At 38.8% G+C, this 27,623-nt stretch overlaps 2 protein-coding genes across 3 annotated transcripts; one reads left to right on the top strand and one right to left on the bottom strand.

The window, feature by feature from the left end:
• Positions 1 to 655: 655 nt before the first annotated feature.
• Positions 656 to 21,024, bottom strand: CYB5RL (cytochrome b5 reductase like). Of its 2 annotated transcripts, XM_070941314.1 has the most exons (7): positions 20,948 to 21,024; positions 14,727 to 14,906; positions 12,550 to 12,698; positions 8,042 to 8,129; positions 5,204 to 5,308; positions 2,971 to 3,174; positions 656 to 1,657 (listed from the first exon to the last, which is right to left on the bottom strand). In XM_070941314.1, exons 2-7 carry the CDS (start codon positions 14,901 to 14,903, stop codon positions 1,454 to 1,456), a joined length of 927 nt encoding a protein of 308 aa, XP_070797415.1. In that variant the 5' UTR covers positions 14,904 to 14,906; positions 20,948 to 21,024; the 3' UTR covers positions 656 to 1,453. The 2 variants fall into 2 exon arrangements, with proteins under 2 accessions (XP_070797415.1, XP_070797416.1); XM_070941315.1 differs by lacking the exon at positions 20,948 to 21,024 and having other exon boundaries at positions 12,550 to 12,693; positions 14,727 to 14,739.
• Positions 20,716 to 27,623, top strand: MRPL37 (mitochondrial ribosomal protein L37). Its single transcript, XM_070941312.1, has 7 exons — positions 20,716 to 21,166; positions 22,595 to 22,778; positions 24,048 to 24,163; positions 24,663 to 24,848; positions 25,069 to 25,214; positions 26,062 to 26,265; positions 27,429 to 27,623. The coding sequence occupies exons 1-7, from the start codon at positions 20,782 to 20,784 to the stop codon at positions 27,504 to 27,506; spliced, it is 1,299 nt and encodes a 432-aa protein (XP_070797413.1). The 5' UTR covers positions 20,716 to 20,781; the 3' UTR covers positions 27,507 to 27,623.

Here is a 27,623-nt window from a genome sequence, read left to right as displayed (position 1 = left end):
CATCTCCTGATTTCTGCAGGCAGCTAGCTTTGACAGCTCCCGCTTCTTCTCCTCAGCATCTGCTGGACTCTTATCCTACATCTTGCCTAATTAATAGCTATAATAGCTATATTATAATAGTTATATATTCCATATAAATTCTTCCCAGCCAAAACCATAGTCTCACGTTCAATACATACATTACATTGTACTGTATATACAAAGATATGAGGCTTTGCATTGTTTTGAGTCAGATCACTGAGCTACCTGTTAAGATTAGGCTAAATAAAGATATCATAGACTCAAGCTGGAAATTTATTATGTACAAAAGCAGGCTTTCTAACACCGAACTATAACCTTTCTCTACTTAGAAGCAAAGTTTTATAGATTATTCTATTGCTATTGGGAAAAGTATACTCACTAAGGTTGGGGCATTTTCTATTCACAAAGCAGTTTCCATGACTTAAAACTCAATGCAATTTTACATTAAGCTAAAATGTCAGGTTTCCTTGGTTTACAGATCAGTATCTTTGTTCCCCCCTAAAACAGATCGATGTAGTCCTTATGATATAAAATGAAAGTGTTTCAGTCTCTTATTATAGTACAGATGTTGCTACTGGAGTTTGAATGGGTGTTAATAGATTCAGTAAAAGTTAAAATATAACCAAGCTTAATCTTATTCTTATCAGTTAGTGTTTTATTGAATTCAGTGGTCCATAATATATAAATAAAAACTAGAAAAAAATAATAACCAGCATGATTTGGAGATTTAATGTGGGGGAAAAAATGCAATTCTATTTATTTATTCTGTTATTTATTAGAACAATTACTGCTTTGCTAGCAAAATAATTGTTAGGGGGATATTTTACAAATGTATTGTATACTTAAATTAATGGGAATAAAATAATACTGGAATCCACTGTTTCCAGTTATTGTGATTCTTAAAGAAGTGGCAATCCAGTAGATTTAGAGTGCATTAGGGCAAGATTCACAATGTGTCCTTCAATTTTTAAAAATAATTTTTCAGAAAATGCTAATAAAGCAGAACTCTGATAATATACAGCTACACAGCAAAATGTTCTGCTCATATATCATCCACAGTACAACAAAGCAAGATATATGTATTTCTATAGTGTAATTGGTGAATGTGGTGCAGCTTGGCATGGAGAAAGATTTTTAGCCAACTCAGATCAATAGCTGGAAAATCAAAATGGTGACTCTGATCCTTGTTCCTGTACTGTATACATTGCATCCAATGTATGGGGATCTCAATCTCCTCACAAAAGGCAGAGAAATTTTACAAAAACTCGCAACAAACTGAATTATAGTAATATAATTAGCTCTGAAATAATGTTAATTTATGAAACCATTCATAAAACTCTTTATATACATTGTATAAACTTTTAAAAACAGTTCAGCAGACCTGTCCATTAATAATATTTGTAGCTAAGATACCCACTTCATTTGAAGTGATTTAAAATATAAAATATGACTCTTTTTCAAAACCAATTGCTTTCAAGCACTTCTCCATATCTTCATTAAATGTCACTGAGCCACATACTAGTACAAATGGTTGCCTTCTACATGTGTTCACCATACTCTTAATCAGATTTTCATTTATTCGACCAAGGTGTGTAGTCTCTCGAAAGCTCCATGGCAGATTTTTAAGTGACTGTTCCTAAAAGAAAAAAACAGATAACATGTGCAACATTTGCAAAATTCACAAAAATATATGAAGAATTCAAAATTAAGACTTCAAAATGCATTTTCAGAAGCTCACATCAAGAGAAACAGTCTTATTTGCCTAACACAGTCATTATATTTGTAGAGACTTTATTTTAAAATAGAGTCCTACTCTTCCATTTTAAACTGCTTCACAAAACCTCCTAATTTAATAGTCCAAATCCAGCTAAAATTAGTTACAATTAATTTTAGTGGTATCATTGTCATTCTTGGCTAATATGTAATGCTTAGTTAATTTGATCAAAGGATGAAGAAAATGTATTCATACAAGAAAGATCGAACCTTTATCAGGTTAAACCCAAAAAAGCATTCTCTTCTTTCAAACTAGCTGATCAAAGCAGAAACCTGAATATTATGATGGCTTCTGAAACAATTGCTTGAGAATGTCACTCAGATATGCCCTGTAATGCTGTTAATACGGAATATGTAATTTATTGTCTCAGGAGCCCTATTTGTGCCATAAGAGATGCACAGAATTTATGTATTTGTAGGAAGACAGAAAATGTAGAGAGAGAAGGAAAAAAATATAGAAAAATAAAGAGAAGTGGGGAAAATGGCACTGGACTTGATGGAGTAGCTATCCTCTGATTTTTAAGCTGCCTTGTGTCCTTCAAAAGTAGCATGAAAAAGCCTGAATTGGGCACCAAAAAACCAACTGCAGAATTGAGCAGGTTCTTCTTGTTGCCTGCTCTAATCTAATATCTACAATATGGGAAGTAAACTATTTTGGATCCTCAAGCCTTGAATTAATATAGATGTGTTTAGAGATGTTGCAGCTAGATCACTAAAGTGCTGAAATTATTTAAACACCTAAAAGGGGATCAGATGGAGAGGAAGTTCTTTTCAAAAGTGCAAAGGGGTCTGAGGCGACTCTTTAGGAGTGCATTTCAGTGCTTATAAGCAATATAGGATTTATCTCTCTCTGGTGTGCCTGGTGAAGAGATCTCACGTAGTAAAGGCATGAAAAAATAAATTTGCAGCTGTTTGATCAAACTTTATCTTCACATATGGGTGCTGGATTTGCAAAGCTTCAGTCAGGAAATCCTTCTTAACCCTACCTGGAGTCATCAGGGATTGAACCTGGGCCCTCTGCATGGGAAACATGTACTAGGCTGCTAAATTACAATCGAGTTACATTGAGAATGCAGGATTGTCATGAATTCATCATCTACCATTTGCAAAGCCCATAATCAAATGAAGGGATTGTCTCAGAAGTATCAAGGGACAATTTGCCAATCAAGTATTTACCTGGCTTAATACATAAAATGTCCTGATGTTCCAGAATCGAGACTGTTCTTGAAGAAGAGTTTTCATGTAAATATTTTCAAAAGTTCTGAAGCAGCCTACCAGAGTTACAAAAGTTTCATCATCTTCATTTTCGGTTATGTACTGGATAATAGGAAGCATTGGTGCTATGCCTGTCCCAGAAGTGAGCATGAGTAGTTCTCCATACTAAAAATGAAACAAAACCTAGCAAATGTGTCTTAAGTCATCAAAAAAAGGAAAGCGAACATTTTGCAAGATGAATTTATGATACCACCTCATCATTTTCTATTAGGGAAAGGGATTGAGTAGAAAGGAGCCATTTTGTTCAATGTTTCCATATTCCTAGACTGAACCTCAGTGCTATCTCTCTGTTCCTAAGAAAGAATCCATTGTTGTGTAAGCACACACAGCTCTTCTCTTTGTTGTCCATTTAATGAAAGCAGCATCACCCTTTTATACTGCAAACTCAGCCCCTATAGACTTAGACTTAAAATAACATTATTATCACTTTGAATGTACACTAATTGGCATACATTAAAATGAAATTTCATTGCATACAGCTCAAAGGGTCACCACCACCAAATAAACACGACAAAATACAAAATTATGCATATACACACATGCCCACATATATGGCACCTGCACGATGCACATACACAAGGGTGGATCTTGTTTTTTTTAACAGAACAATGCTGCCAATTCCATCAGAGTGATTGATTGGAAAACACCATCACCCTCTATAAGTAAGGAGAGAAAGAACAGTGCAGACTGAATGAAACTGGTGCAAGGCCTTATTGTAAAGTTGCAACAATGTAAAACTAGAGTTTGCTCTCTTTAATTACAAAATCATAAAGAATGGTGGTCAGATTTAAGCCAATAAAAGGAGAAGTTGGATTTACATCACTTTGTTTTAAATCAGACTGTGCTGGACGACTCCACCTAAGGTACATATATGTGTCACCCATAAATATTTTTTTTTCAGATGAACATTTGCAGTATAAGCCTATATAAAGTATATCACAGAAGTGAGCATGTATTCAGAATGATGTCTGAAGGAGAAGGATGACTAGTAAGATCTTAAGAAGACGATGCTCTTAGCTAGTGATAAGCACAGCCCTATACATATTTAGCCCATTATCTGAGCTTGATTAGCATTGCTCTCAAATAAAGGGGTCTAGGACCATGCTGGAAGTATCCTAGTTTAAATTCGTATGTAAGAAGCATTATTTAATCTGGCTGTATAAGTGTTCCACGATGACTTCATTAAATAATCTGCCCTTAATTGCATGTGTAGTGGAATTGGGCTGTTATTCCATTACCTCAGGATTTCCCTACATTGGCAATCCTGGGAGTTGAAGTCCCTGTGTCTTCAAGTTGCCAAGGTTGGAAACTCCACATTATCTGAATTTTGTACCTGGAGAGTATTTGCATGCTCCCCTCTATTTGCAGTATAGGTAATGCTGCCGTAAGATCATAGATTGATAGATGTGAATATGTACACTTCAGTGGTATGCTACAATTTTTCTTTTTCAAATTTGAAAACAAATTATAGTAAATAATGACAATGTTTACTGATATATTTCTACTATTCTCAAAATTGGTTGGTCCAGTCATGGTTATATGTATATGGAAAACATACAGTTATGTTCAAGTTACACTTTGTGACCCTCTTAAGCTATTGTATGACTTCAATTAAATGATATTTTCAAAATCTTCAGTCAGATATCCTACAGCCATTAATCCAAGACTTTAAGTTACAGAAATAAATTACATATAATCAAAGTACACCTGCTGTTAGTGATTTCAAAATAATAATCGTAATATCTGCCAACATTCAGTTACCTTGGACTCTCTGTAGATTAGTCCACATTGCGTTACCCCGCCCTTCTCCAATATGAAGCTCTCTAGATATAGCAGTCTTTAATTCTCATAATCCCCAACCAAAGGTAGGATGATAGTCCTTCTACTTTGATTTCATACATAATTATTTGTCTTTGACTTAATAAAGGCATTAGAGCATAAAATTGACTTTAACATACTGCAAATCTTGATTGTTTACTGAATTTTCTGAGTCATTATGGTAAACAAACAAATGAACAAACGCAGTAATAATCCAGGAAAGAGGAGATTGGTTTATGGATTTTTTCCCCTTTATTTTCAAAAACCAAAAATGAATCAATGTCAGTGGTTGTTTGCTATCTGTTATAGATATTACCTGATTGGCTGTATAAGGAAAACCTCCGAATGGTCCTCTCCAAAAAATGGTGTCTCCCGTTTTCCATGATTTTATGTATTGGGACATTAGTCCAGTTTTATAGCACTTGCAAAAGAACCAAGAATCAAAGAAAGCAAATTAAAAAAAGGGAATACAAACTTCGAGCCAGTAATTCACATCTTCTCAATTAAAACTTATGTGAGTTTTTTAAAAAAGCATTTGGGTACATATGAATATGGGGGGGAGGAATTAAATCAGGGTGATACTTAAATCAAGCATTTGTGTACAATGCTTCATTACATTAGATTTAAATTAAACATTGTCTTTTGCTTTTAATCCTAATTGTGCAGAAAAACTATGTAAGTATTTTTAAACTTGCTCAAACTACAAACAATTTGCAAGCAAGATTTTTTATTTAGTAGATATACTAATTGGCAGCAGCTGCAAGTAACCATTCATCTTCTGTGTATTTATAGAAACAAGGGAACATTCTGAGAAGTAAAATTCCAGTTGTGTTATTTTGCCTTGCTTGAATCTTCTTTCAGTTATGAATTTTGAATAGAAATGGATCTGTGACATACAAAAATTTGTTCACAATTGAAACCCTCAAATATTCATAAGTAATACTGGTATTACTTTTCATGCATAACAATAGAAGTGGGATAATGAAAACCAAGACTGCCAATTTATACTGCTATTGTGCCTAAGTTTTGGACAAATAACTTCCAATGGAAATCTAGCAAAATAAAAGCATCTTGTGTAGCACCTTGAAAATTAAAATATTTATTATAGTGTAACTCACTGTACATGTTATAGATTTCTCTTCCTTAAATTTGCATTGTTTTTACCCAGCAATTAAAATAAACGATTTCTTCTCATTTTTCTATGGCAATTTCTACTGTTACATTTTGCATGTAGTATTAGACTACTTTTAGTGTAGAAAACTGTGCCATGTTAAAAAATGTTGGCAAGTCTAGCCACAGTGAAGAAAATGGAGATATTAAATTAAAGGGGTGGATAGTCAAGATTTCAGCTGCTATGTATCTCATGTAATGGAATATTGGTTTCAGAGGAGAAAATGTATTAAGAATAGATTTCTTCTTCATTCCAATGCAGAAACAATCAGACCGGTTTATGATAAATTCTTTTAAATAACAGAAGAAAAAATCTTACAGAGAAAAACTCTATACCAGGTTTTACTACTCCCCACCTCCGCAAAAAAAAAGTATACTATTAAAGAATCATTCAAAAATAAGGATAAGCATAGAAAATCACCACTCATGCACACTTAACTGTAGTGCAGTGCTGTAATCATGGAACACAAGAGGCATTTGAACAGCACTTGGGATAGTACTACTAGTTGTAAAAGCAGTAATAGTTATACTACTATTAATAATACACTACTTCCCAAAATTGTCTGGTTTGAGAAAGACGCAAGCATCTACACCAAGCTATACAAATGATGGGTGTTTCCCTCTCTTTTGTTACTGTCAGAGCACAACAATGGTTTCATTTGGGTTGAATAGATTCTATAGGAAAGGAAAGTATTATTACAATTGTTATTGCTATTATTGCAATACAAAAAAATCTATGTAATAAGCAAGCACAGTCAACCTATAATGTATTAATGCAGATTAAATATAGTAAAACATATCAGAATAACTGAGTTGGAAGGAATCTTGGAGGTCTTCTAACTGAACCCCCTGCTCAAGCAGGAGACCCTATACCATTTCAGACAAGTGGTTGTCCATTCTCTCCTAGAAAACCTCCAATGATGGAGCACCCACAACTTCTGAAGTTCCCCTGATAAACTGTTCTGTCAAGAAATTTCTTCTTATTTCTAGGTCAGATATCTCCTTGATTAGTTTCCCTTCTTGCTCTGTCTTCAGGTGTTTCGAATAGGCTGACCTTCTCTTCTTAGATCTTAGAACACTGCTATCATGTGATCCCTAGTCCTTCTTTTCATTAAACTAGACCAGGGATGTCAGGTTTGACCTTGGGTGGGCCAGGGGAGGCATAGCCAAGGTGTGTGTGGACAGCTCGATGTCACTCATGTTGGGGGTGCCTGTGGTGGCCCGAGCGCTTTGCCAGTGAAAATGGGTTCCCGAGCTCCATTTTTGGCTGCAATGGTCTCCTGCAACTCTCTGCCAGCAAAACGGAGCTCTGGAGGGCCGCCCGTGGCCCTCCCAAGCTCCATTTTTGCTGGCAGAGGCACCATGGGCTGGTCCTTCACTATTTCCAAGGGTGGTCCCGCGGGCCAGATCTAAGCATCCTGTGGGCCGGATCTGGCCCCTGGGCCTTGAGTTTGACACCCCTGAACTATACATACCCAATTCCTGCAATTGTTTTTCATGTTTTAGACCCTCCAGTGTTCAGAAAGATTTATTTATAGTTGTCTTGTACAACTTGCAACATTGATACCAGAAAAACTAGCACATAATCTATGGTAAAATCTTGAAGAGTTCACACTCCTAGTGATAAGCAGAAGGGAACCTGGTAGCTCATTGTGATTTGCTTCAAGGATCTGTTACAACAAAAACTGTTTTCCACTAGGGTGCTCATACCTTGGTTTCTAACAATCTTTTTTAAGTTGCAGGAATACATGTTTCACTTCAGTAACAGAGGACATCCTGAAACAAATCAGCTCCGTTATTCCATGCTTTGTCCTACTGCCTAGGTTGAGTAGGGCTTGGTACGGGGCAAAGGGAATACCAACAAACCAAAACTTTAATGGCACGACCCCAGTTCTAAAAAGCCAAAGCTGAGCACTCTCGTGGCATAAAAGATGACTACTGCTGTGTCAAGATGTTAATTTATAGAACAAAGGCACCTGTTTACCTTTATTAAAACTTCAAAGAACCCTTCAGCATTCACAGGCGTAATTGGAGTATAAGCTCTCTGAACTTCCAGACCGTTCACTACTCCTCTGAAGGAGAGAAAAATGAGAAAAGGAGCGAAGATCAAGGGATAGAATCTTGATTTGAATCTCCAACAATTCTTGTAAGTCCTGTACGGTTCTCGCAACAAAGGCTGCTGCCTGAAAAGCACTGCAGGCATCCTTCCTCATCTCCATGGGTTATCTTCTGCCAGCCAAACAACAGATTATTCCTTCCCATTTTGCAGTAAGATCGCAGAGATCCAAGTTTTGAAATAACCTCAGTTTTTTTTCCTCCAACACAGCCATATTACCTCCTTAACAATTCTTCCTTTTCCTAAAGCCAGACATGGTATTTTATGTTGTAGTGCTCTGCTGCTACAAAGTAAAAAAAGAAAGACACTGGGGAAGCTGAGGATTATTAATAGTTTGCAGCAGAAAAGGGTTTTCATCTTGACATCATTGTTAAAAGAATAAATAACCGATGTGTAGAAATAAAAGTTAACAAATGATACCTGCTATGCTTAACAGCCTGGTGTTTTTCCAATGAAATTTATTTATATATTGTATTTATAAACCAGCCAATTCTGGACAACTTTGGGCAGTAAATAATTATAAAACCAAGTATAAAAACAATTGATCGGGAGAAACACAATGGTTAACCTGAGGAGAATAACCCACAATCAATTTCTCACCTAGCAAAGGAGCCCTCCAGTCCCCTGGCACAAGTCCTGGGATACAGCTAGGTCTTCAAGGCTCATTTGAAGAAAAGCTGCTACGGAGGGCAGGAGCTATTACAGAGAAAGCATGCTTCTGGGATTACATCAGGACACATTCTCAGCAGATAGGACATGGAGCATGACAACTCTGTCTGAATAGACAGGATGGGCAGAAACCATGGGAAACAGGCAGTCCCTCAAATAATGAGGCCTAAGCCATGACATTCTTTATAGATAATAGCCAGCACCTCGAATTATATCCAGAAGGTTGCTGGCAAGTACTGTCATGCACTCCAGAAAGCAGAAGTATTACAGGGACATATTATGGTATGCCCATAACAGCCTGAACTGCAACATTTGGACAATTGAGTGATCTTCAGGGACAATCCACTCTAGAGTGCATTGCAATAATCCATACCCTAGGTGAATAAGTCATGCGACCATGAACCTCCTGGTCCAGAAACAAGCATAACTGGCGCACCAAAGAGATCTATACAAAGGTCCTCTGGCCATGGCTGTCATCTACTAATCAAGTAGGAGCTAAGAGTCCATGATAATTTTTAGGTCACATATGTATCCTGAATGCTACCACACCTAAAACTAGGCGGCCCCAACTCCCACAGCTACTTAACTCTTGCAGATGGAGCCCGAGTCTCTCCACAGAGACAACTATGGCCTCCAGGCACTGGGACAAGCATCACTTGTTTGGCCTTGGATTCAGATATAGAACTGAGCAGTATCTGCAAACTAATAATACTTCACCCCCAAACAGGCAGATGATCATAGGCACCAGCCTCATGTAGGCATTAAGCAAAAGGAGTGAGAACACTGAGATTTTTGACACCCCACAAACCTGGGCTTCATACTTAATTTATCCTTCCTATCAACCCTCACTGGAATCAGTCACAAAGAAAGGAGGAAAACCCATTAAATCAGAAATACTTACATTTCCAACAGATTGAACCAGAAAGTTATAATGATTTATAGTATTGAAAGCTGCTAAGAGATCAAGGAGGATCAGGACATTTGTACACCCTCCCCTCAGTGTTTCCAAATTCATCAAGAAGCATAATTAGTGCCATCTCTGTGCACCACTGATATCTTTTCCTGTTCAAGTAACAAAGATACCCCAAATTATGTTTGCCAGAACAATCCTTGAATAGAAACAATTGTTTCAAGGTGATTGGTGCTATGAATTTTTCTTGCAATATTTTTCTTCCTGAAACTGTGTGTTCTAAATGTCTATGGAGATTCAGATTATAGTTGTCCCAAAGGTGCTTTTTCAAGAGGCAACTGGACTTTCGGGTTTTCTTTGAAGATGTTTCGCTTCTCATTCAAGAAGCTTCTTAACTTTGACTGGATGGTGGGGAATGTTTTTCTAAACATACTTTTAAGCTTAGACGCCTCTATTTAGTTAGATTTGAATGTGATTTCAAGTTAAGTGTTTGTGCCTTGATACAAATTGATCGAGCATAAAATCTGTATGTGGGCTCCACTTTCTACTTGTGTTCCATTCTCTTCTCAGAACAGTATTAATAAAACTAAGAAAGTAACGAACAAAAATTGTACCTCAAAGAGGTTTTGAGAAAATCTGTCATAATTCCAGGCCATGAATCCCTGAGCTGCACCAGACTCTGGGAGAAGACTGAAATTCTCAAGAATTATTAGCCTTGGTGAATCTACCACTAAACCTGGCAACAGAATCAAGCAGCTCAAGCAGGAATGTTGCTGTGTAGCTAGGAGGTTGATAAAACCGCAACAAATGCAAAGACTCTCTAGAACCAAATTTTAACTATGAGCTTTGGCTCCTGACCTATGAAATCTTACAAGGCCTCTCAGATGGCAGCTGCCATATTTCTCTCTGCCAAGAGATCTTGCCTGATGCCAAACATGAAACCTAGATGGCATATCTCCAAGAGTGGCATACCCCTCCTCTGAAAACATCCAGTCTCAATAAAACATGCCAGGTCAGCTCAAATTATGGATAAGAGGTTCTTATATGGGCAGATAGGAATTTAAGAGCAACAGCCAGAGACCAAGGCCAGCAAGGATTGAATAGTTTAGCATCCATAGTGAATACTGATGGCCAGAAGGTGGGATTGAGTCAACCATTGATATTATCTTTCCTGTATGTGGCCCACCTTTGCATTCCTGTCTTGTCTTTTTCTGCCCATCATCACCCTAAAGGTATTTCATGCCCTTACTTCTTCCTCTATCCAAGCCTGACCCTGATCCTTCTCCTGCCCTCCTCAGCCAAGGGACCCATCCAACCATCACTCACTCTCTGTCAGCCTTATAAGATAGATCTGACTAAGAAATGCATGCTATATAGGTCAGAACCAGGCCATTAGCAAGACTGACAGGGCATTGTCACTGTCAGTTGAAGCCACCAGTTCTGGCAGCTCTGTGTTAGCCTTCAGAGCTGGCCCTTGCTGCAGCTCTTTTACCAGCGTTTTTCATCACCACTGACACTTTCTGGGGCTACTCCATGACTCTTTGACTAATTAGGAATACACAGACAAAATACTTTAAGCAAACCTTTCTCATTAATTCTTGAATGATGATATATTAAATGCCAGAATTGAGGAATTTTTGAAATAGAAAATCTTGGACAATTTGCTTCTTGATAGCATAGGAATATTCATTCAATCTAGATTCATTATCTCATGTGCCAGATAACTATAGACAACTGTATGTAGCATAAAATAAGCAGATGGTTAAGATAAGTCTAACATCTTTGAAAGATACAGGTTTCATTATTAAACCAGGTAGGTAGGTAGGTAGGTAGATAAGTATTTGCTCTCATTTTCTGATTGTATCACCATATGTTATTTTTCCAAAATGTTAATATCGAATAACAGCTTTAGAAATAGCCCTGAATAGCAAAATTTGTCTATAACTTCTGTGAGACAAATGGTTTAATTGTGAAAGCCAGGGTTTTTGTCCTGAGGTTGGTGATATTCATTTATAGAAATGGATCTAAGTGCAGCCATTTCAAAAACTAGAAAGTGACTTGACACATAATTTCTTTGTCAAGTGCAAATCAATAACTGACAGCGGTGGAGTTCAATGCAGTCCATATTATTATCATTATTAAGTTACGTGAAAATCTAGCTATCAAAAAAATTGTATAATCTTAGTGCAATTGCTTGCTAACAGCAGGTTTATTTATATGACTATTTTAATGGCTCACAGATCATTCAGATAATCAGTATGATATACTGGATTATGGACAACTATCTAACAATATGTCCATAGGGCAAGTCCTGCTGGTTACTTTAACTAATAATTAGTCTACCCAATTTTTGGGAGGATGAAAGTTCCTATAATTCTTTGGAATTTCTTGGGGGAAATGGCAGAATACAGTTATAATAAATACATAAATTATCGAAGAGATAGTTTTATACTACATTTTATTTACCTACCTAATAGCAAAATAGGATCACATTGTCCTTGTGAATCAATTCACAATAATTCTATACTCTCTTTTTCCTAAAAAGTGGTTTTCAAACACACATTTAATTCTACCTCCAATAATAATGCAATTGAAGGAAAATGTGACTATAGGGTAGCATATGCTATACAATTAACAAGATTAATAAACTCAATGAATTCACACATTCTTTCAAAAGAATCACATTGGGAGTGTGGTAATTATGATGTACTCAATATGAAATCTTTACAGATCAAGAGCAAAACTGAAAAACAAATTGCACACTATGGACAGTTTAGCTATAGATTTTGTACAGTACCTTAGCACAATATGTTGTCCCAAACTCAACCCCAAGCTGCTGTTTCCAGGCAATTTAAAAGTGTACTGGTAGGTGTCCTCGGTCAATTGAGTCACAGAGCTTATAATGAAAGCCATAAATATTTCTGGAGTTAGGTCTGAATTGCTACTCTGAAAGAACAACAATAAATAATTACTATTTTAAATAATACCCTCCAAACTGTGGCACTACAAATAAAAAGAAGTTTTTAAAACCAAATACACTCATTATCTAATTCAATAGGTTTCCCTTTTTTGAAATCCCATTTAAATTCCAACACCTGTTTATTCACGTAATTCTGAATTTGTCAATGCCTTTCTTGCTAATGAGAAAAGAAACCTAAAGACTGTGGGATTAGTAAAAACAAAATACCTCAATTGTATAGCAATAGAAAATATGGTAGAACACAGAATATGTAGACATTTTTCTGCCTTTTCTTACACCATTTCTTTCAAAAGCAATTCCTTATTTTACACGAAAGTTTCTGCCTGCCAAATTTTTCTCTTGGCAGAACGACAAGGCTTTCAATAATTCCAGAACATCAGGCAAAACTATGTGTAAAGATTTTGGGGTGGGTGGGTGTAGATCCACCCCTCCCCAAAGCACCTCCTTTTCATATTTTTGATGTTATTTACCATAGGTTTAATCTTTTTGAGAACATGAAAGCCACTATATTCTTTTTGAATTTTTTTTAGCTTTAGAACTAAACATTTGAACAAGAAAGTAGTAAACTATTCGTAAATTCTACATTGAGGGTGGAGAGAAATTACTTCCAGGCTAGAATCTCAATCAGCTCACTGCAAATAATGAAAAAGCCATAATCCTGACATTTTTATTCATCAACCCTCATGTTTTCCTGATTTCTCCATCTGTGTACATTCCCTCTGGTTTTACAAATTCATGAAACAATCTGTGCACTGTTTACTCACAAGTAAGTTCCGAGAACTTCAAGTAAATCTGTTTAAGCCTGTAGCTGTTCAGGTAGTCCCTGATTTATGGCAAGTTGCTTAACAACCATTCAAAGTTATAGCAGACCTCCTTGGGCTACTTATATAACCCAGATTCGAAATACTGATGGAGCCCCTCCCCACTCATCCCCGTGGTCATGTTATTGCATTTTGGACATTCAGCAACGAGTCCACATGTATAGTCGTTTGCAACATCTAACAATCAATTTCTGGCAAAAAAAAATATGCCCATTGCGGGTTTAATGATTGTGGCATTTGCTTAACAACCACAGTGATTCACTTAACGACTGCTGCAAAAAAAGACCATAAAATCAGGCATGGTAATGTGGTGACCCACATAATGTCCAGCATGATGGTAATTCCGTGCTCAACTAAAGTGATAAATCAAGGACCAACTGTACAGCACCATCCTGTGGGTAGTTGATATTTCCGCTGAGGTCTAGGCTATAGCAAAATAGAAATCTCATTTGCAATCTCTAGCATTCCTCCAATACTTATATATTAGGTATATTACTATAATATTTATTTATTTTTATAAATATGGTATGACTTAATTTGTACTTTATTAAATATTGATTTATTAAATATAATATTAATAATACAATAATCAAACACCTCTGGATTCTCTCCAGTTTTGGGCAATTTGAGAAACTTGACTAGAAAGCTAAAACAGGGTAACCCTTACTCTAGGAAAAAATACGTGTCAATATGGAGAATGCTTGAATTTAAATTTTTCCCAGAGTGTTACATAGCATCTAGTATTCCTCTCCTTGAATTTTGATCCCAAATATTTCTTTATCTTTCTGACTCTTATCCACCAAAAGTTTTACAGCAATTAAAAGCAAAATAAAAGAGAGAGTGACCATCCTGGTTTTGCATCTTTAGTTATCGGAAGACTTGTAGGGAGTTCCACTTTGCTGTAATTTTTTCTGCAAATAAAAAATTTAGGTCTATGTAAAGCATTCAAAAGAAATGCTTTGCAATGCATGAATACAACATCTTCTTCAAAGCATTAAAGCAGCTGCATCCTTTGGTAGAGTTTATGTGGCTGCTTTGGGGAAATGACAGATAAATGAAACAACTCTGCACTCACGCTCAACACAGGGGCAGCTTTCATTTACACGAATAAAATTTGCGAAGCATCTCTTTGAAATGTTTTACACGGTCCTAGTAATTTTAATAATAATCTACTTGCTGCTTCTTTCTGGATAGAAGGCTTATATCTTCTTTTGCCTTGGCCTCTTCCCATTTCTTTAGGTCTTCCTGATATATATCATAAATGCAGGGTTTGCAGCCACTGCCACAACACTGAGATGACAGCGGCTCTCTGGGCTTCAGAGACAGCCAGACTTCTTCACTCTGATCCATTACCTACAAAACACAATCCAACATTATTCCATTTAAAATTGCTGAATGGGGATGATTTCTCTCTTCTGCATCAGACATGGAAGTAGGTGTCATTAAGTGTAGAATAACTGCAGGGCATATGATGTACTGTGATGCAGTTAGGCAGCATTGGACTTTAAACTAGAAAAGGCCAGATTAAAAGCCACCTTTTTAATAAAGTTCTTTGACATTTTAGGCTCTATCCTATTCAGACCAGCTTACCTAACAGCTTTAAGGTGAAAAAAAAAATGATAGAGTTGTATACTGTCACGAGCCTCCTTTTAAGAATATGAATTAATGTACTACGTAATAACAAACTATGTCTTGCCATGGATCGGAAGGTGATATATCTCTGTTTCATCCTTTTTTGGAGCAAAGACTGGCATAAAAAAAAAAAAAGAACGGATAAAACAGTAGCACCATAAAAAACACTAATTTTGATTTTCTGTGTATGGAGGTATAGGATTCTAACATTCTTTTAATCATATTAAGTTAAAAAGATATAAAACCGGAACTAGGAATAATCTAAAAACTAAGAATAAAATTGTGTTGTTAGTTAAAGCTAAATTTATCTCTCTAACCCAAACTAAATGGCCGAGTCTGAAAATATTATACAGATAGTCTTCGACTTTCAACAGTTCATTTAGTGACCATTTTGAAGCTACAACGGCACTGAAAAAAGTAACTTAGAATCGTTTTTCACACTTACAACCATTGCAGCATCCTCATGGTCATGGGATCAAAGTTCAGCTGCTTAGCCCCTGACTTATATTTATGACGGTTGCAGTGTCCTGGGGTCATGTGATCCCCTTTTGCGACCTTTTGGCAAGCAAAGTCAATGGGGAAGCCAGATTCATTTAACAACCGTGTTACTAATATAACTGCTGGAGTGAATCACTTAACAACTGTGCATCTTGTTGTTAAATGGGGAAAAACTCACTTAACTGTCTTGCTTAACAAAGGAAATTTTGGGCTCAGTTGTGGTTGTATGTCGAGGACTACCTGTACTCTGTTGATGCCACCACAGTTGTGAATGTAGAGCTGTAGTAAGATACAGTTAGGAAGATAAAAATAGCATCTTTTGTAGCTTGCCAATGAGGATGTCTATTTCAGTTAACAAATGACAGCAATTAGAGGATGTCAACCTTGCCTAATTTTGAGAAAAGCATGGCAGAATTTGGTAACATCCAAAGACGTGAGGTCAATCTGGGTGTCAGGGTTGCCTTTCCATGCCAGCCACGCCTCGCAACATGCCAGCATCTGCATAGGACAAGAGGGGGAGGGAGCTGCAGAGTGGGTGAAAGGGTGGGATAGCTTCAAGGGAATCAAAACTACTTGTCGGATGGTCCAATAAGAGCTGGTGGCATTCCAAGATCACAGCATGGAATGCAACATCGTCTTGCCCGCCAAACCAGGGACTGTTACCCAAACAATCTGCTTGAACAGCAATTGGACAGATACAAATTAACTAAGGTGGGAAGGGGTTAAAGGGAAAAGTTAACCAAGTCCTTTGGAGGCTAAAAGTTAGAACCAGCTTTGCTAAGCTGTTAACAGTTTGTCTTAGCAAAGTGTACTCTTTGTAGCTATGGCCTCCAGAGTCTTTCTTTGCTAACTGGCTGACTTGGGACAGCTGACATTGAGTTTGAGAAGAGGATTTGCATATTAAAAGAAGCCAAATGCCCAGGCTACTTTGCTATATGAGGATATGCTAATCATTTGAACTTGTGGCACGGGTGCTAAAATGACAGGCTGAACAGTGTACAAATTTACCAGATTTCCATCCATTAAATGGTTATTGGACAACGGACATTTTCCCATTATTGAGTTAAAATTGGCAAAAAAAATACACTGGTAAAAATTTGCTCTCCCCGTAGCCAATATCTATACAGGAAGAAGCCTGTATTGACTTTGTTGTCACTGCAATCATCAAATATCCCTCCAAAATACTGATCTGCAAAAGTATTCCATGCGCAGCATAGTTGGTTTCGGGCATTGCTTTGTTTTGGTCCTGCCCAGAGGGAAATGGAAATGCTTTGTTTGGGATATGGACAAAAACATGACTGTTCTTGGAACAAAGTGGTTTAAAGAATGGTAAAATGCCAAGGACAACAACTGTAGCAACTGAATAAGGGAGTGCAGAGGGGAAAGATATTGGGAAAATTGGGGACGGGGGTAGGGTAAGAAAATAGTCCAGATGTCAACAACCTCTACATCTGTTGGAAAACAGTTGGTCAAAAGTGCAAGATCCCCCACATTCCCCCTATCCTGCTGACTTAAATCATTTTGCAGATCAGCTGCCTCATTCCTCTGTACCTCATTGGTACATCTAAAATACTCTGGACACTGCATGTTAGGAAGGTCATTGAGAAACTGAACTGTGACCAGATGAGAGTAACCAAGATGATCAGCAACCAAAAAGAAAAAATTCTGAGGAACAGTAGAAAGTGATGGGAACATTTATTGATGAGAAGATGGCAGAAAGACACAATAATTGCCTTCAAATATTTCAAAAACAGTAGAGGTCAGGGCAGAATTGTTCAGAGTTGTTCCAGGACACAGGACAAGAAATTAAATTACAAGGAAGCAGATTATAAATCAGGAAAAACATCTTAATGGCAAGAGTTATTTCACCACGGAAGAGACTGGCTTAGCTTTTATTTTTGGGAGGGGTATTTAAACAAAAACAGAATGACATCTGTTAGGTATAGATTGGCCCAATTTCGACATGATGGGTATTGCCGGGTGATTGAATTCTGGCTCCTTGTAATCTGTGCTATGCGCATAATGCAAATGAAATAAGTGACAGTGTCAATCATCCAGTTGCACCTACCATGTTGAAGCTAGGACTGTTACCACAGATTTCCTGATTTAGGTTGGACAGTCTTCCAACCCTTCATCTTGTGAATCTATAGGCTGTGCAGGGATCTTGTGAGGGGGTTGATGGCACTTGTCTTCCTCCACTCCCCCTCCAAAATATAGGATCCCTCCCAATATTGGCCAGAGCAATTAAAACATTCAGAGGTTTGTTTCAGATGAATAGTGGGTAATCAAACAAGCCTGTTTGGCGCCCGCTCTTTCTCCAAAATAATACGAGACAACACCTCACACATTTTACATCAGAGGCTCTCGGCTAGTATTGGCATAAGGAGAAATTTATTTATTTATTTATTTATTTTAGGTTGTTGAGAGTGTGGTGGCGCAACAGCTTCCCCGGTACCTGGATGAAGCTGTCTATCTAGACCCGCTCCAGTCCGGCTTCCGGCCTGGGCACAGCACGGAAACGGCATTGGTCGCGTTGGTGGATGATCTCTGGAGGGCTCAGGATAGGGGTTGCTCCTCTATCCTGGTCCTGTTAGACCTCTCAGCGGCTTTTGATACCATCGACCATGGTATCATGTTGCACCGGTTGGCGGGGTTGGGGGTGGGGGGCACCGTTCTGCGGTGGTTCTCCTCCTACCTCTCTGACCGGTCGCAATCTGTGTTGACGGGGGGGCAGCGGTCGACCCCGAGGCACCTTGCTTGTGGGGTGCCACAAGGGTCGGTCCTCTCGCCCCTTCTGTTCAACATTTATGTAAAGCCGCTGGGTGAGATCATCCGTGGCTTTGGGGTGGCGTTCCATCAGTACGCTGATGACACCCAGCTGTACATCTCCACCCCAGGCCACCCCAACGATGCCCTTGAAGTGATGTCCCGGTGCTTGGAGGCCGTGCGGGCCTGGATGGGGAGAAACAGGCTCCGACTCAACCCCTCCAAGACCGAGGGGCTGTGGCTTCCAGCGTCCCGATATAGCCAGCTGACGCCATCGCTGGCTATTGGGGGCGAATCACTCGCCCCCACGGAGAGGGTTCGCAACTTGGGCGTCCTCCTGGACGCACGGCTGTCTTTAGAAGATCATTTGACGGCCGTGGCCAGGGGGGCTTTTTATCAGGTTCGCCTGATACGCCAGCTGCGCCCCTTTCTAGATCGGGACTCTCTACGCACAGTCACTCAGGCACTAGTCATTTCCCGCCTGGACTACTGCAACGCTCTCTACATGGGGCTCCCCCTGGGGTGCACCCGGAGGCTCCAGCTGGTCCAGAACGCGGCCGCGCGGGGGATTATGGGGGCGACGAGGCGCTCCCATGTGACACCTCTCCTGCGCGAGCTGCACTGGCTCCCAGTGGTCCTCCGGGTGCGCTTCAAGGTGTTGGTGACCACCTTTAAAGCGCTCCATGGCTTAGGGCCAGGGTACTTACGAGACCGCCTTCTGCCACCAATAGCCTCCCACCGGCCAGTACGCTCGCACAGAGTGGGCCTCCTCAGGGTGCCGTCCGCCAGACAATGTCGGCTGGCGACCCCCAGGGGGAGAGCCTTCTCTGTGGCGGCGCCCACCCTCTGGAACAACCTTCCCCCAGAGTTACGTATAATAACAGACCTCCGGATTTTTCGTCGGGCCCTGAAAACCTATTTATTTCAACAAGCTGGGCTGGCCTGAGTTAAATTTTAAATTGATTTTAAATTGGGTTATCTTAATTTCGGCCAAAACATTTAATTATTTTAATATTGTTCTTAAATTTTGTATGCTTTGTTTTTATCTTGGCTGTGCACCGCCCTGAGTCCTATTTGGAGAAGGGCGGTATAGAAATTTAATAAATAATAATAATAATAAATAATATTTATTTGATCTAATTTGTATACCGCCCTACTCCCGAAGGACTCAGGGCGGTGAACAGGCACAAAATAAAACACATAGATAAAAAAGTTAAGAGCAGAATTAAAACCAAATTAAATATTTGAGCCCAAGACAATTTAAAACATCCCAAAAATTTAGAACAAATTTAAAATTTCAATTTCTTTTTATATTTATGTTTTTTTTTTTAAATTAAAATTAAAATTAAAAAATTAAAAGGGGGGAAAGGTCAGGCTACAGGGATGCTAATACAGCTAAGAACAATTGAAAGCTACCTCACTCATGGGGGTGGGGAGTAGCTGAAAAAGATATTGCAAAAGCATGTTCAATCAGAATAGAACTGGAAGGGACCTTGGAGGTGTTCTACCCCAGGGGTCTCCAACCATGGCAACTTTAAGACTTGTGGACTTCAACTCCCAGAATTCCTCAGCCAGCTTTGGCTGGCTGAGGAATTCTGGGAGTTGAAGTCCACAAGTCTTAAAGTTGCCATGGTTGGAGACCCCTGGACTAGTCCAACCCCCCTACCTATACCAAGTGATTGTCCAGTCTCTTCTTAAAAACCTCCAGTGTTGAAGCACCCACAACTTCTGGAGGCACCACAACTTCTGGAGGCAAGCTGTTCCATTGGTTAATTGTCCTCACTGTTAGGAAGTTCCTCCTTAATTCCAGGTTGCTTCTCTCCTTGATTAGTTTCCACCCATTGTTTCTTTGTCTTCCCTTCTGGTACTTTGGAAAATAAGTTGAACCTCCCCCTCCCCCCCCCCCAAATCTTGTTTGTGGCAGCCTCTCAAATACTTGAATACTGCTGTCATGTGACACCCCGCCCACCCCACCCAGGTCCTTCTTTTCTCTACCCTAGCCAAACTCAAATCCTGCGACCGTTCTTCATAGATTGGCATCCTATTTGGAGACCATTGTGGGAAAGGCTTCACGCCAGCCCAACGCTTGCAGACCTCCCCCCCCCCTCTCTCATGCAGCGAACAGAAAGCAGGAAACTTGGCGCCTGCGCGGCTCCGCCCCTTCGGGAGGATTGAAGGCGCTCGGCCCCGCCTCCTTCCCCCCCTCCCGCTAGCTGTGCCCCGCCCGCCGTCAACCTCCCAAGGTGCCCGCCTCCTTTCCCGGCATGCTTTTCGCAGCCGGATCAAAAATGGCTGCCGCCCGCTGTCCTCGCTGAGGCGACCGGTGCGGAAGATGTTGGCGGCGCGGCGGCTGGTTAAGCGAGACGGGTGCTGGGCGCCCTGGGGGCAGCGCCGCAACAGGGGGTTGTACGGGCCGAGGACCCTCAGGCGTCCCTTGCCTCGCACTCCCTGGACTCTGAAGGGGCCGCCGCCCGGGGGAGCCCTGCCATGGTACTTACGGAGACCGCCGCCGGTGCGGGAGCAACTGCCCGAGCTTGACACGGTGACGTACGCGGAGAAGATGTACCGGGTGCCTTGGTTGGCCAAGCCGACTTTCCCGAAGTGGGAGAGGGGCTGGGACGACCCTTACCACCGCCTGAGCCCTCCGATAGAAGAGCTGCCGGACTACAAGACGCGGCCTTGCTACGAGTTTCACCGCAGAAGCCGCCTGCAGGAAGGTAGCCGGTGGCGCGCGGGCGGTGGGCGGGGCTTGGTCAAGGACGCCCGCCCCCTCGCTTTCGACTGGGGAGGGCGGGGAGGGGAGGCGATTCGGTTATGCTAATCAGCAAGCGGGCTGAGGTAAATTGAATGAGTTGGAGCTATGCAAATAAGAAAAGGGGACTAAATCTTTATTCGTATGACAAGGGGAAAATGTTATTTCAATACAGGTAGTCCTCGGACTTACAACAGGTCATTTAGTGACCGTTCAAAAGTTACAACGGCATTGGGGGGAAAAGTGATTTGTGACCGTTTATCACACTTATGGCCGTTGCAGCATCCGCCGTAGTCACGTGATTTACATTTGGATGCTTGACTCACATGTATGACCGTTGTAGTGTCCCGGGGTCAGTGACCTTCCGACAAACAAAACCAATGGAGAAGCCGGATTCACTTAACAACCATGTTACTAATTTCACAGCTGCAGTGATTCACTCAACAAAGGCGGCAGGAAAGATTTGTTAAATGGGGCAAACTCCTCACTTAGCAACATAAATTTTGGGCTCAATTGTGGTCGTAAGTCGAGGGCTACTTGTAGTTACATTAGTTGCATGTATATTTTAATGTTATTTTTGTGTCTTTGAGTCAGTTGTTGACTCCCAGTGACTGCCTGCAGAAGTCTATGTGATTTTTCTTGGTAACTCCAAGAAGAGCCTTGGTGGCACAGCAGACTAAAGTGCTGTTAAGTAGCACCAGCTGCCGGCAATTATTGCAAGTTCAAATCTCACCAGGCTCAAGGTTGACTCAGCCTTCCATCCTTTCGAGGTAGGTAAAATGAGGACCCGGATTGTGGGGGCAATAAGCTGACTTTGTATAAAAAAGAACACCGCTTAGGGGGGCCAAAAGCCCTACTAAGCAGGTATATACAAAAGTATGAAGGCTATTGCTTAACGCATTGTAAGCTGCCCTGAATCTGAAGGGCGGCATATAAATCGAACCAATAAATAAATAAATAAATAAACTCTTGCTAAGGCTGAGAGTGACTGGCCCAGTGGGACTGGTCGCCCAGTGGGACTAATGACTCAGGATCTCCCATTTTTTAACTTGATGCCTTAACTGTTACATCAAGCTGGCTCTCTATACTTATATATATCTGTAAACATCTGTAAGCATGTAATATTGTAAAAAAAAACTAGTCCAACCTGGCTGATATTAGGTGCAAGGTTATTTGCCTAGCAACTCAAGCCAGTATCCATTTATTGTACTTATGCCATATTCTTGCTCTTAGGAAGTACTTTGCCTTTGTAATTAATTCTTTTTCTACTTCTGTGATCAGATGTAGAAGTAGTATACAGTAGTTGTCATTGTTGGAGGGAATTGAATATTGTGTGTAATGTGAAAAGCATATATTCATTTCTCTGTGTTAATATGTACATATTTATTTTGAGGTGTGAAGCAAGCATTGTGGCTAACCAAGGCAAAGCTAATCAAAGGCTTACCTCCCCCAATACTTAACATAATGGATGACATAACTCACCAGTTGGAGGATCAGGATGAGAGAATTCTAAATGCAATTTCTCATGCTCGTTTTTGGGCTGGTACTGAAGATGATATTTCCTTTGATAAATACAGGTATGTTTTTAGCCTAAGTTTTCTTTGTAGCTTCAGAGTTGTTGGTGTTCTTTGTCATTCTTTTAAACAGTTAAAATTAAACAAGTATGTTTTATGGGTTAATATCTTACAGTAGCTTCCAAAAAAGTGTAGAAGAAATATAAACACTGCATTCTCTGAGATACTGCTTCTTATACTTTCACTGGTTTCTGCTTATAGAGTAGATAGTTTATCCTCTTAAAGGACTCAGAAAGGCTGTGTTGGATATATGTATAAGTATGCTTCCATGTAAACAGCCTGGAATCACCATATATGAATTGGATGGCCATATAAATTTGTTTGATAAACAATTAAATTTTTAATTTTATAAAAGCATTTTTTTTTACTATCAGGAGTTTGGGAAATATTTTTCTGAGCTTTTACCTTGTATTCCTTGCATAATGCCATATGCCTGTCTGAAAATGTTAAGCTAGGTAACTGCTGGTGGTTATTACCAGTGTACAAGAAAAAATAGACAAATTTCTATTCCAAAGATTTATAGGGATCAGCAATATGGTGCCCCAGTAAAAGTATATGAATCCTCATTAGATTAAAAAATCTCACATACTTGGAGGAGAGAAAAATTCACAGGATCCCAAAATGTCAAAATCTAATACAATTTGGTCATCTTGTGCAATTTAGTTTAGTTTTTGATTGCCTTGCCTAAAAATGTTACTGTCCCCAATCTATCACTTAAAAAAGAAAAAAGGTAAACAAAATGAGTACAAAATGTTTTATTTCAGTTATATGATTTCATTACTTTATATGAATGGATTTTTTTTTCTGAAATAAGAGGAATTCTAAAAAGGTTCTGAAAGGGCAGGTATTTTCTTAACTTTGTTTTAAACCTGAAAAAATGAAACAATAGTTTTGAATGTATGGGAAGCATTTTGCAGTAAATTTAATTTCGTTATTCAGGATTATATATTGAGGGAAGGAATAAAATTACTTCTATCTTTCCCAATTATTGTGTCTCTATAATTAGAAAAGGCAGAATAAATTTGGAAAATACGTATAATTTGTATTTATAATAATCTTTAAATTAATTTGTATAAACTTTATTGTAACAGTTGAAGTAATTTAAAACCAGTTGGATTAATAACAAATACCTGGCATGTTATCTCATGTACATTTGTAACTATCACCTATTTTGTGTTTGCCATTTTGCAAATATTACAATAAATATCAGTTAAAAAAATCCTGATACAGTGAAACTTCTGGCTTGGATCTAACTATCCTCTTGTTCTGAAGTCCTGTGCTTCTGGAAGACCTGCTCCACTTGTGCAGGTCAATGACTGTCAAATTCCCCTCACTGAGTAAAAGAATGATGTCCCAAGACTACAGAGCAACAGCTACATGGGAACGAGGTTAGTTAAAACTATAAGCTTTCTTTATGGCAAACATAATGTTAATAAACATTATGAATAGAGGAAATGATTTGTTTCTTCATATTTGAAGAAAACAGTTCCTAGAGAGGAAGGACTTCACTGATCTAGTTGTATGTGTTTGGTGTGGGGAGACAATCAGGCACTGGGTAGATTAAATTCCCTACCAGTTATCAAATATCTATAGAAAATAAATTTACAAAGATAGAATGCATAGTTAGAACAAATATAAAGCACTTTTGTTTTCAAAGAACAATGTTAAATTCAGATTTCAAATGTCATTTTTCTGATAGTAGCTGAGCCAGTATAGGTTGCTAGATCAATAGAAGTACTTGATATTGTCCTATTCAGGTTCTCTATGATTTCCAGAATTGAGAAAAGAACAATAGCCACTCGGAAGTGTTTATTAAAAGTTTTTTCCTCTCTGGTTTTTATAATATCTGGCTTATAACGAACTAATGTAAGTTATTTTCTTTTATAGAGTCTGCTCTCATTCAGATTAATATTACTGGTGGAAAGCTTCTGAATGCAGTAAATTGTCTACAACCTATAGCATCCAGTAATGAGATATTAGCCACTGAAGATTCTGATTTAGAAACTTTCTATCCTCTCTCACCTATAATTGATCTTAGGGAAAAGAATGTATACAAAATAAAAAATGACACTGGTAAGATTAAACATCTGTTTTATAATTTTTTAATTTGTAGGTGTGAATCTACTAAATGAAATATAAGAGTAAGGAAGTCTTAATACAAAAAGTTGAGTGAATGTAAGTGAAGCATCAAATGTCCTAAGCAATTGTCTGAAGAGTGTGAATTATATGCACATGGTCTTCTTTTGCAGTGAGTTGTGATCTTGTACTAAATTATTCTCTAATTTATATTTAGGTTTCAACAAAGGCTACCCATATCCTTATCCTCATACATCATACACTATTGAAAGTGGAAAAAGGGAGAGATCGGAACATTTACAAGCCAGAGTTTTGATGTTTGCTTTTGGGAATGCTCTAGCCAAGGCTAAAGAACTTTATGGAGTAAGTATTATAATTTAGACGGAAAAGCTATGACTTGTCATAACTGATCAAGAGATGCTGGTTATTTTTGCCCTTGACAGTTCCATTAACTGTTAACATTAAATATATACACATGTGCACCTTCTGCAAGTCTTGATTTCAGATTTCTAGAAAAGAGAAGGGTGGAAAGCAATACTTGCAAATCTAGGATGTATCTTACTTGGTCCTTGTTGCACCTGAGTTTTATTGGCTGGCTATGTGAAGGCACATAATCAGTGTGAAGGCACTGTGAGAGTGGTAGAGCTGACAGTATTGAATAAAATGATCAAAGGTAGCAAATTCATATTGCTTATCCTATGGATGTTATGATCATAATACATAGTTTTGGATTTTAATGGGCAAATGGAATTTTAAACTTTGTGAATGTGTGAGTTAACTTGATGCACTTTTGAATTTCCTATCTTAAGAGTAAAATAATTTCTGTAGTATTTGTAATTCCTGAACAGTTATGACTACTCTAAGAGAAATTCATGAGATTGAAATGGTTTTGGTATATCATCAAATGTTGGAGATGACAAAAGCCAGCACTGATTTTCCTATATGTTAAGCTGTGGAAATTTGGTTTGGTTTGGGTCTTTGCCAAAGCCACCTGTGGGTTTTCTGCTATATATAAGGTCATCATCAGTCAGGAATTTGTATTTGTTGAACCTGCATGTTACTTAGGTCAAGATAGCATGTCAGCGATTGACTATGGTTTGATAACCATGTATTTGATTAATGCCCAATCATAGTTTCCTAGTATCCGTGATAGCCCAGTTTCTCTCCCTTTAAGCTTCTCATACAGCTTTTCTTTTTTTTTCTTGCCTAGGATGAACCCAAAGTCTTGGAGAAGCCAGTAGTTGTTCAGAGTGTTGGTACAAATGGCCAAGCTTTCCACTTCGTAGTGTTTCAGTTAAACACAACAGATTTGGACCCTAGCAATGGTATTAAAAACCTGGCCTGGCTGGATGCGGATCAGCTTTTGTATGAGGATGCCAGGAAGCGTCCAGAAATCAAGAAGAAAATAGTTCTGGTATGTTGAGAAAGTGAAATTACTTGTTGATCAAGTCATCACCAAAAGACAATTTAGCTTTTTAATTTGGTTAGAAAATGTTTATTATTAGTTAGATCTATGTTTGGCCTTTTCTCCAGGAGCTCAAAGTGACTTATGTCAGAGGAGCTCAGTCCTTATTATCAGAACCACACTATGAAGTAGGTGGTATAAGAGAGTGAGTGACTGATCAAAAGTACTTCAGCTTTCCAGAGTAGAAAATGAATTCCCTAGTCCTAATCCACCATCTACACAAACCTGGCTCACATACAACTGCTTTTAAGGCTAATGCGGTTACTGGTAAAACTATTTTAAAGTTTTCAAAGCTGTATTTGTAACATACTGTACTGGTCTGAAAACCATAATTAATGCAAAATGTAGCCGCTAGGCAACAGCTTGGGACCAGATTCTCCTAATGTATATCAGGTTCTCTCCAACTACATCAGTCATCTGCTCTTTAGGAGAGGCCCTGTGTTTGGCTTGCAATCTGCTGTATGGTATGCTAGCATGAGTGAAGGTTAGCCTTCCCTCTGGTGCCCTTTGTCCTATTAAATGACCATTCCCTATTATACATCAAGTATTGTTTTAAAAAATCATCCTATTTAGTTTGATCTTTCCCATCCATATGTATGCTGGATTTTTTAAAAAATGTATCTAATTGAATTTCTAAAGTGCTTCAGGAATATTTACAGTGAGTATATATATGGTTCTAATATTTTTAAAATTAAAAAAAAAAAATCTTCCTCCACTGGAAGAGGAGGAGGAGGATATCTTGGAAGTCCTTTGACAGAAACCATCCCCAAACAGATTAATCCGTATAATTCATTATACCATGGGGCAGTTCTAATGCTATGACATGCTTTCTAGAATGCATGGCCATCTCTTTAACACTGGATAAGAATTCCTAATGTGTTTTGTCTCATGCTGGAAACTGTAACTGGTTGACAGTTGACAGAGTTTCCAAAAGGCAGAAATTCTATTACTTACATTGCTGGTCTTATTTTTTTTCTGATTCTTTGAACAGAAGAAAACTTTCTTGAAGGGAAAGAGAGAATGTACTATTAAATGCAGTAACACATTGCAACGTTTAGATGCTATTCTAATTTGTGTGCCAGACATTGAAATATCAGGTGTTCTCTCTACAGATTCCTGCTGGAATACATGGCTACAACCCAGACACATTCAAAAAATTCCTGGCACTCTACTTGCACGGTGTTGTGTGAACAGGTCCCAAGAAGTCTGAGCTCAACTTCTAGTTCTTCCTGAAATACTACACTAGATGTATAGTTTACACAAGACTGAAAAGGATATGTTATTTTTTAATAAAACACATTTTTAAA

Source organism: Pituophis catenifer, unplaced genomic scaffold (assembly GCF_029215685.1).
Source record: "Pituophis catenifer annectens isolate HBS135680 unplaced genomic scaffold, rPitCat1.0.hap2 SCAF_3, whole genome shotgun sequence".
Taxonomy (NCBI): domain Eukaryota; kingdom Metazoa; phylum Chordata; class Lepidosauria; order Squamata; family Colubridae; genus Pituophis; species Pituophis catenifer.
This window is presented reverse-complemented; position numbering and strand designations above follow the sequence as displayed.

Coding starts and splice junctions, on each gene's coding strand:
- MRPL37 (XM_070941312.1), top strand. CDS start 20,782: ATGTTGGCGGCGCGGCGGCTGGTTAAGCGAGACGGGTGCTGGGCGCCC. Junction 24,164..24,662: donor AACAGCTACATGGGAACGAG/GTTAGTTAAAAC, acceptor TTTCTTTTATAG/AGTCTGCTCTCATTCAGATT. Junction 25,215..26,061: donor AGGCTAAAGAACTTTATGGA/GTAAGTATTATA, acceptor TTTCTTGCCTAG/GATGAACCCAAAGTCTTGGA.
- CYB5RL (XM_070941314.1), bottom strand. CDS start 14,903: ATGGATCAGAGTGAAGAAGTCTGGCTGTCTCTGAAGCCCAGAGAGCCG. Junction 12,699..14,726: donor TATCCAGAAAGAAGCAGCAA/GTAGATTATTAT, acceptor TTGTTCTTTCAG/AGTAGCAATTCAGACCTAAC. Junction 1,658..2,970: donor CATTTTATGTATTAAGCCAG/GTAAATACTTGA, acceptor TTTTTCTTTTAG/GAACAGTCACTTAAAAATCT.